The sequence below is a fragment of the Salvelinus namaycush genome, chromosome 28, assembly GCF_016432855.1.
Source record: "Salvelinus namaycush isolate Seneca chromosome 28, SaNama_1.0, whole genome shotgun sequence".
In the NCBI taxonomy this organism is placed as follows: domain Eukaryota; kingdom Metazoa; phylum Chordata; class Actinopteri; order Salmoniformes; family Salmonidae; genus Salvelinus; species Salvelinus namaycush.
Window position 1 is genome coordinate 6,910,861 of NC_052334.1, and position 9,961 is coordinate 6,920,821.

A 9,961-nucleotide genomic window follows, 5' to 3' on the forward strand; every position below is an offset into this window, starting at 1 on the left:
CCATCCTTCATCCCCAGGGCTAAAAAGGCATCCTTCCTTCCTTCCTTCCTTCCTTCCATCCTTCATCCCCAGGGCTAAAAAGGCATCCTTCCTTCCTTCCTTCCTTCCATCCTTCATCCCCAGGGCTAAAAAGGCATCCATCCTTCCGTCCAGGGCTAAAAAGGCATCCATCCATCCTTCCAGGGCTAAAAAGGCATCCATCCATCCTTCCAGGGCTAAAAAGGCATCCATCCTTCCTTCCAGGGCTAAAAAGGCATCCATCCTTCCTTCCAGGGCTAAAAAGGCATCCATCCTTCCTTCCAGGGCTAAAAAGGCATCCATCCTTCCTTCCAGGGCTAAAAAGGCATCCATCCTTCCTTCCAGGGCTAAAAAGGCATCCATCCTTCCTTCCAGGGCTAAAAAGGCATCCATCCTTCCTTCCAGGGCTAAAAAGGCATCCATCCTTCCTTCCAGGGCTAAAAAGGCATCCTTCCATCCTTCATCCCCAGGGCTAAAAAGGCATCCTTCCTTCCTTCCATCCTTCATCCCCAGGGCTAAAAAGGCATCCATCCTTCATCCCCAGGGCTAAAAAGGTATCCATCCTTCCTCCCAGGGCTAAAAAGGTATCCATCCTTCCTCCCAGGGCTAAAAAGGCATCCATCCTTCCGTCCAGGGCTAAAAAGGCATCCATCCATCCTTCCAGGGCTAAAAAGGCATCCATCCATCCTTCCAGGGCTAAAAAGGCATCCATCCTTCCTTCCAGGGCTAAAAAGGCATCCATCCTTCCTTCCAGGGCTAAAAAGGCATCCATCCTTCCTTCCAGGGCTAAAAAGGCATCCATCCTTCCTTCCAGGGCTAAAAAGGCATCCATCCTTCCTTCCAGGGCTAAAAAGGCATCCATCCTTCCTTCCAGGGCTAAAAAGGCATCCATCCTTCCTTCCAGGGCTAAAAAGGCATCCATCCTTCCTTCCAGGGCTAAAAAGGCATCCATCCTTCCTTGTAAAAATGTGTTGAATGGGTGTTTTGTGTGTAGAGGAGGAGCAAACAAATAATTGTAAAGTATGTAATGGCAGTGTTTTAATTTATTTTTGAATTGATGTACGCAAAATGTATCAAGGATCAATTACAATGGGAACCATTAGCAGACGCATGTTTTCACTACGATCTCTTTAGGCTGGTAACACCCACCGATGGTCTCCATGGAAACGTCGTCCACCACACTGAAGGGGGAAAAGTATCAGCAGTAACGCTAACGTTAGTTCTCTGACCTTAACCAAGACATACTATACAATCTGACAAAATTGGTTATTATGAACCAATTTCAGAATTTGATAAATGACTGTCTTATCGATACAAAACACGTGGAAAGCGCTGTCATTCTGGTTGCCAAGACTGCAGCAGTAACTGCCGCATCTGCAAGGTTTCAGGCAAGTTCGTCATGTCGCTTTTGTTCTAATATTTTTTTTTTTTTTTAACATTCAGACATCGCAGTCAACACAATCCAATTCCCGTGTTGACATCCAAGTCAAAGCCCACTTCACAGGACACCCCATTGTGTAGCAACTACTTATCTTCCAATACCTCAAATTGGAAGAAGTATTGTGGTGCAATATATTACTTTTCAGAATTCAGGATTTTCCATATATGGGGTTGAGGCAGCTGGATGGATCAAAGCAATGGGGAAGTGGATTCATCTTGAAGCCTAAAAACCATCTGTCTCCGATCAGATTAATTATGTTACCCTTCATACTCTTAACTTTACAGGTTCTTCCCACACAAGCCCAGATTTTCATAGACTCTTTCAAGCACATGACATTGACCAGAGAGCGGGGCTTCTACTTCCAAGACAAAGCATACACCTGTGTCCGAGCTGACAGGAACTCCATCTACTGCAAATGTGTCAGTAGGCTCATCACAATTTATGAACATACATGTATTATTGTCTCCAGTTTTCCAGCAGTGGTTCTGCAGTACACTGCAGGTTAGTGCAGCTATACTGCACTGTACTTGTTTGTTGTTGAAAGGGTATGTCTGGTCTGATGGATATTTTTCTCTAACAGGGAACACATGGCTTGATTCTTGTGAAGACTGCTCTGTACATTATAGTGGCCACATACAACGACAGCATGTATCCTAGCGTGTGTGTGGAGGCTGTCGAGAAACTAGGTAGGGGGATGTTGGTGCTTCTAACAGCATACAAGCTTCAACAGCTTTCAACTGCAGGTTTTAAAGGTGATGGATTATTGACTGTGTATTATTTACAAATCAGATATGAGGGATATTTGTTTTATGTGTTTGACTAATATGTAATATCATGAGCTATATGCATTTCAGCTGTGTACCTCAAGGATAAGGGGAAATGAAGCACGAACTGAGGAGGAGCAGCATTCTGATGGATGAAACTGATGAAGTGGACTGGTCAAAAACAGTTGCCTACAGGTCCATGTTAGGCCACCTGCTAAGGAGGACAAACATGTTTAGGAGAAAGTCAGTGTGCGTTTGTTTTCTTTCTATGAACTTGCCCCTGTCCCCTCTCACAGTATACAGGTTTAACCACTAGGTGGTAGTAAATAGTAATTAACCCAGCTACGTGGTCCAAGAACAGATTTGAGTGCAGAGAACCTCTTAGAACAGGGATTATGACCAACCATGTGTAACAGTATAACTTTAAACCGTCCCCTCGCCCCGACACGGGCGCGAACCAGGGACCTTCTGCACACATCAACAACAGTCACCCACGAAGCGTCGTTACCCATCGCTCCACAAAAGCCGCGGCCCTTGCAGAGCAAGGTGCAACACTACTTCTAGGTTTCAGAGCAAGTGACGTAACTGATTGAAACGCTAGTAGCGCGTACCCGCTAACTAGCTAGCCATTTCACATCCGTTACACATGGTCAATGAGATGCTGTAGTTCTACTCCTCAGCAGACAGACAGGGGCTTCGTGGCTAAAGGCCTTTTAAAACTCTGTGTTCATCGCAGACGTTCTGTTCAAATGCTTCAATTACTCTCCACCCCCTCTGGTGATAACATGACTTACCTAGCTACACACTCGCACGTACACATATGCGCATGAACACACACACACACACACCCTGACGTAGCCTTGATGAGTGTTTCAGACCTGAAATGTGTAAATGAATTTCCTCATGTGAACAAATAAAGGAAATCTGTAACTGAGTCAAAACATCAAAGAACCACCACTATATTTTACAGTAGGGATGAGGTGTACTCTGCATATTTTACAGTAGGGATGAGGTGTACTCTGCATATTTTACAGTAGGGATGAGGTGTACTCTGCATATTTACTGTAGGGATGAGGTGTACTCTGCATATTTTACAGTAGGGATGAGGTGTACTCTGCATATTTTACAGTAGGGATGAGGTGTACTCTGCATATTTTACAGTAGGGATGAGGTGTACTCTGCATATTTACAGTAGGGATGAGGTGTACTCTGCATATTTTACAGTAGGGATGAGGTGTACTCTGCATATTTTACAGTAGGGATGAGGTGTACTCTGCATATTTTACAGTAGGGATGAGGTGTACTCTGCATATTTTACAGTAGGGATGAGGTGTACTCTGCATATTTTACAGTAGGGATGAGGTATACTCTGCATATTTTACAGTAGGGATGAGGTGTACTCTGCATATTTTACAGTAGGGATGAGGTGTACTCTGCATATTTTACAGTAGGGATGAGGTGTACTCTGCATATTTTACAGTAGGGATGAGGTGTACTCTGCATATGTGTCGTTGTTTCGGAAGGACTAACCCACCACTGGTGTGCTTGGCCTAATACCTACATTTTCATGTCATCTGACCATACCACTGCCTGGAGTTTGCTAAATGGCTTTGACACTTGTATTGGAATTGTTGCTATGGTTATATGACAAGAAAATAGAGCTCTGGCCACACTGCAGCAGTGGCTTTGGCCTTCGAAAGAACAGCACATATGCAGAAAATACCTCATCCCTACTGTAACATATGGTGGTGGATCGTTGATGTTATGAGGCTATTTTACTTCCGCTGGTCCAGGGGCCCTTGTTAAGGTCAACGGCATCATGAACTCTACCAAGTACCAGGACATTTTTTGCCCAAAACCTGGTTGCCTCTGCCATGAGGCAGAAACTTGGCCGCAAGTGGATCTTCCAGCAAGACAATAACACCAAGCATAAAATAATAATAAATGTTTTAGCATGCAATGTAGCTCGCTCTCTGTATTGTTGATTATTGTTACAGTCTTTTTTCCTCATCTTTGTCAAGTGATCCAGTAATTCCAGACTCCACAGTACATGCTGCAGAGAGACAAACACCAACGCACGGTAGCACACAGACTTCCTGCACTCTCTGTCACATGCGGTTAGGGCACCTGTGCTTTTAAAGGAATGTGACTTTTGTTGTCAAGTTCTGGTTGAAACCTCTAAAAATGGAAGCTGGGCGGTCACAAAGAATCAGTCGCCTGTCCATTTTGTTGCACACACACTCTGAGACGTCTCCTGAATTCCTCAGAGAGGATTTGTGCTTGTGTCAGCCTGCATGATTGGTTAGAAGAGGAGAGACCTATTTAACATGGGAGAACAACATCTATCAAGCACAGAGTACCACAGTATGAGTCATAAAACCCATAAATCTCTGTGGTCAAAAAAGGAAATGGTTCCAATCATTTTTCCACCATTCATTTTAGAAACACTTAAAATAATTGCTATGTTTTGATAACCGTGTAAATCTCTCTAAGACAAGATTATTTATATCAATATATTCGCCTGAATTTACCCCCCCCCCCCCCCCCACACACAATTTGTTTAACTAATTACTGTAGCATCTTAGAATCAGACTAAATAGAGCCGATATGTCACCCTGTCCGAGAGAGATCTACATGGTTATCAAAACGTCACGCCAGCGTAAGCCTACATGAAACGCAGCCCTTATTTCAAGTGTTTCTAAAATTCCCTATGGGAAAAATTAATTGTGCAAAAACAATTGGAACCATTTCCCTGTTTGACTGCTAGGTTGTGTCGTGTCTTTGGCATCATTAAAACTGAAGACTTATCTTTATCAAAAATTCTCTGTAATTATTATTACGTGATTAAACTGATTAATCATGTAACTGTAATTAACTAGGAAGTCGGGGCACCAAGGAAAATATTCAGATTACAAAGTTATAATTTTCCTAATATAACTTTCAGATGTTTAATATCTGATCAATTAGTCTTCGAATTAATTAATTATTATTTACCTCACGTCAGTCTCATTCCAAACGTCGTAAATTGTTGGTTATCTGCGCGAACCCAGTCTTCACTATGAGTCATCCAGACATCAATTGTCTTCAAATCATTTATTTACTAACTAAGTAATTCACAGAAATGCATCACACAAACAAACATAATAGAAATGTTTACAAAGAAATGATAGGGGGATGTCCCCTAGTGGGCTAAACCGGTATGGCGGCTTGTTAGACAGAGTGATAATTATAACAATTGAAATGCTAATCCTTTGCACATGAACACTCACTCATTCAGGAACAATTGCAATCAATATATATATATTTACGCTCAGTGTGTCGTCGGGATCTCAGTTGAAAAGTTAGTTTCTGTTGGAGAGTCTGTCCGCCCTCTCTTTCTCTCTGTCGTGGTTAGAATGGATAGTTCAGAGTGACATTCATTCATGTCGTTATAGGATAGATGTTTCGGCGGTTGTCGGTCTTCTCGTTCAATGATACCGAATTCCTAGCTGCAGACTAGTAATTAATATCAAAGACTTGTTCTTATTCTGTCGGTATCGATAGTCTAAGAGTTTAACCACGTGGTATGGTTAAAAGATTCAGCCATCTACTCAAACCTTAGGTTTATGGTCTCTACTCAAACCTTGGCCCTCTCGTGGTAAGCTGGTCTGCAATCTTGAGCCATCTCGTAATTGAGGTAAGCTCGGTCTCCTCTCAAACCTTGGCCCTCTCGTTATCGAGGTAAGCTGGTCTGGTGATAGAAAACCCGGGTGGGGGTTTTATTCGGAAGAGCAGAAAAGGGCCTGTCCCAGGACGCCAGACCATAACTGTGCTCATGGGCGGTCCTCTGATTTAGTTCAACTCCAAAGGGAATTGGAGTTTCCTTCATTAAACAGTCCAAAATCACATTACACAAATTCACAAACAGTATCATCCTCACTCATTCATCTTATACAACAATTTGATGTAAGCCTCATATCTGAGGCTATTGTATAAACAGCGTTATGGTAATGTGGCCGTATTGTCTCTCGTGAGTTTCACAAAATTGTACCAAGCGGACCAGTTTGTAGCTGGATTCTTCACCGATCTTTTATACGTTCTCCAGAACATAAATACTGTTCAGACCTCCAGTTCTGTCAGGTGGAAGAAATTCCTTTGTTCTCTCTATGAAAACTCACTCTCTCTATACTGTGGCCATGAGGAGATAATCTCCAGGAATTTACGACCTGAGGTCGCAGCAGCCTGAGTGTAGGAGACAGAGAGAGGAGGATGGTGCTCGCTGTACCCAAAGAGGGCAACGTCATGACAGTTGTGTCATGACGTTGGCCTGTGGGTAAGGTTTATGACCCCCCATAAATACCTTTCTCCCCTCTCTCTCTTGACTCTACTGAAGAACTCTTGAATAGCCTTTGTTAAACATAGAGAGTCTGGGAACATCAAACAAGTGGGGGAAAGGAACCATATTTCGGGAATAGAACCAGTTGAAAATATGCGTTGGTACTTAATGAATATGATGTCAGTTCGGTTGTCATCTGAGACATTATGACTGATGACAGGGTGACGTAAACTGTATCTGGGAAAGTCTACACATTCTAGTTATCAGATTCACATGGAATTGTTGTGCAATTTAAATGTTTAAATATGACACTATTTGTGAAAAGATTAAATGTAATTTTAGCTTCCAAATGAGAGATTTGGGTTTTCATGAAGTTAGAGCTCTGCTCAATCAGTGGCCCGCCCCTGTGAAGAGACATGGGTTATAAACTATGAAACACACCCTTCTCTCCCTCCACCTTATAAGCCCTTGACGAAAATGTAACTATCTGTTCCGAGGACGATAGGACGACGGTCCATACGTTGAAAAGGACTAACATGTCAACTACAGAACTAAGCCAACCTCAGCGTGAGCTTTGGTTGTGAATGGTATAAACTTTGAACTCTTATTCACTAAAGAAGTGAGACATCCTAGCCGTTGAGTTAGCAACAGCAGCTGTAAAAGTGGGCTAGGAAAGGACGGAAGACCTATCCCGTCTACCACACAACGACGATACTTCAACGTATCTAATTTACCACCAGTGACATTCTTCCGAGGACAGGAAGATCTCTGTTGACCAACACGGCCAGCATCTACGACCAACCTACCGAAGCGCAGCTCAGAGTAAATATTTATTGCATTTTCCTTTTCCAAATGGGCGGTAATTTAGAATGCATAAGATACTGTATTTACGATAGCACAGCTTCTCCCTTTGTTCCTCAGTCTTCCCGCTCTTTCACTCAAACCCAACCCCCTTTTCTTTGTGTAACCAGCTGTCAAATCTGTTCCGTCCGCTAGGGACGTTTTCCTTTATGACATAATTTGTAATCATTCTGTGTATATGTAATTCTGTGTGATTAGTTAGGTATTTAGTAAATAAATAATTAAACCCAATTTTGTATTGCTGATTCAAATTATTAGCCAAGGTTTGTGAAGATAACCAAGAATTTACAACTTTCAGATGAGACTGAAATAAGGTGACGATTAATATTGACTGCTATTGATGTAAAATATTACTAGGTCTTTAAGAGTTTATTCGGAAGATAACAGCTCTATAAACACTCTTTTGTGGTGCCCCGACTTTCTAGTTAATTACATTTACATGATTAGCTCAATCAGGTGATATTAATTACAGAGAAAGGATTTTATAGAATAGCATGTCATATCACTATCACAATCCGGCATAGCCAAAGACACGACAGTTGCATGGGTATTATGTCACATCCCCTGTGGGGCTCTATTATCAACAGAACTCACAGGAAAACATAGATCTTGTGTAACTTGAAGGCATATTATTTGTTAGTGTTAGCGGAGAATACTCTTTCACAAGGGAGAAACAGCAGTGAGACAATGGATGAAAGGTTACGTAATGATCCTCCAGTGAGATTGAGGCGCAGAGGAGGACTATGGGTAAATGAGGAGCAGCGGTGCGCACGAACAACTCTGTAGTGTCCTGCACCCTGCTACGTCTGCATGGTGACATCTCTTAAGTGCACTCCATGACCCACTTATCAGAGGTGTTTACTTTTGAGAGCACTCCAACTCCATTGTACGGTATATGATGTGACTGAAGTCTCTCACTGGAACTTTAACACAGCGGTGGGAAACACTCCTCCTGGAGAGATACACAGTTTTCTCCACCCTCTGCTCCAACAGCAGCTAATGACACAATGTCCTGATGAACGGGGCACCCTTGTCTGTAACTTGAAGACTGATGTTAGCGGATGCCAAGCTTTTAGCTCAGTGGGCTCACACAGTCTTGAGTCATTCAACCAACTGCCATGTTCTTATATTTTATACATTGCTAAGGGTTGTTTGTTAATATGTGCTGGAGAAAAAGGGAGGCGTATATTCCCTGATGTGTGTGTGTGTGTGTGTGTGTGTGTGTGTGTGTGTGTGTGTGTGTGTGTGTGTGTGTGTGTGTGTGTGTGTGTGTGTGTGTGTGTGTGTGTGTGTGTGTGTGTGTGTGTGTGTGTGTGTGTGTGTATTTCCCTTGACGTGGCCTCTCTCTCTGCATGCCAGTCTTGGTTGGTTTGTGTTTTTGGCTCAGAGACAGTCGCTTCATTATTTTTTGAGATGTGTGTGTGTGTGTTACATAAATGGTGGTCCTACACAGTCATAATCTAATCATTCCCATGACTGAGGCAGTAGGAGCAGAGACCCAATCTGCCTTTCCTTCTCCCCTCTTCTAGTCTCTATCCCACTCTTTCACTCTCTTTTTCTGGGAGTTCCTCTCCTAATCTAGACATTAATGAGCAGATTAATTCAGACAGGCAGGCAGGGAGGCAGGCAGGCAGGCAGGCAGACAGACAGGCAGGCAGTCAGGCAGGCAGGCAGACAGGCAGGCAGGCAGGCAGGCAGACAGGCAGGCAGGCAGACAGGCAGGCAGGCAGGCATGCAGGGAGGCAGGCAGACAGGCAGGCATGCAGGCAGGCAGAGAGGCAGGCAGGGAGGCAGGCAGGGAGGCAGGCAGGCAGACAGGGAGGCAGGCAAGCAGGGAGGCAGGCAGACAGGCAGGCAGGCATGCAGGGAGGCAGGCAGACAGGCAGGCAGGCAGGGAGGCAGGCAGGGAGGCAGGCATGCAGACAGGCATGCAGGCAGGCAGGCAGGCAGGCAGGCAGACAGGGAGGGAGGCAGGCAGGCAGGCAGGCAGGCAGGCAGGCAGGCAGGCAGGCAGGCAGGCAGGCAGGCAGGCAGACAGACAGGCAGGCAGGGAGGCATGCAGACAGACAGGCAGGCAGGCAGGGAGGCAGGCAGGCAGGCAGACAGGGATTGGATAGTCAGATACACACAATAACTCTGTTCTCATACAGAGGAATGTCTGTTCTGTTGGCAGGTCAATAGGTAGGTGATCGGGGGTTGTGTGGAAGTTGTATGCTGGTTGTGTTCTCTAAAAGGTTGTGGGAGAGTTGTGTGCGTTTATTGGTCGAGTCAAAGTTGTGTAGGCCTACAGTGATGTTGTTGTTCTCTAGGGAAAAGGTTGTCTTTGTGTGTTGGGTGACTAAGGTCAGCAACAATAAATGATGCCTTCAGCAACCTTTTCATTCAACAGAGTGAAAGACATGCACCTTATCATCTAACACTGATAACATTTGAATGGCTCATTCAGATCATTTGATCATGTTTCCAGTTCTCAAATACACAGACACACACACACACACACACACACACACACACACACACACTCATATGTGTGCGTGATCGTAGCAGGGGGTCTTGTTCAGC

At 44.1% G+C, this 9,961-nt stretch overlaps 1 protein-coding gene across 1 annotated transcript; it reads left to right on the plus strand.

The window, feature by feature from the left end:
- The first annotated feature begins 177 nt into the window (after positions 1-177).
- pfn4 (profilin family member 4) lies at positions 178-2,701 on the plus strand. Its single transcript, XM_038967742.1, has 3 exons — positions 178-1,406; positions 1,744-1,878; positions 2,040-2,701. Exons 1-3 carry the CDS (start codon positions 1,290-1,292, stop codon positions 2,280-2,282), a joined length of 495 nt encoding a protein of 164 aa, XP_038823670.1. The 5' UTR covers positions 178-1,289; the 3' UTR covers positions 2,283-2,701.
- Positions 2,702-9,961: the final 7,260 nt, after the last annotated feature.

Coding starts and splice junctions, on each gene's coding strand:
- pfn4 (XM_038967742.1), top strand. CDS start 1,290: ATGAACCAATTTCAGAATTTGATAAATGACTGTCTTATCGATACAAAA. Junction 1,407..1,743: donor CCGCATCTGCAAGGTTTCAG/GCAAGTTCGTCA, acceptor TTAACTTTACAG/GTTCTTCCCACACAAGCCCA. Junction 1,879..2,039: donor ACTCCATCTACTGCAAATGT/GTCAGTAGGCTC, acceptor TTTCTCTAACAG/GGAACACATGGCTTGATTCT.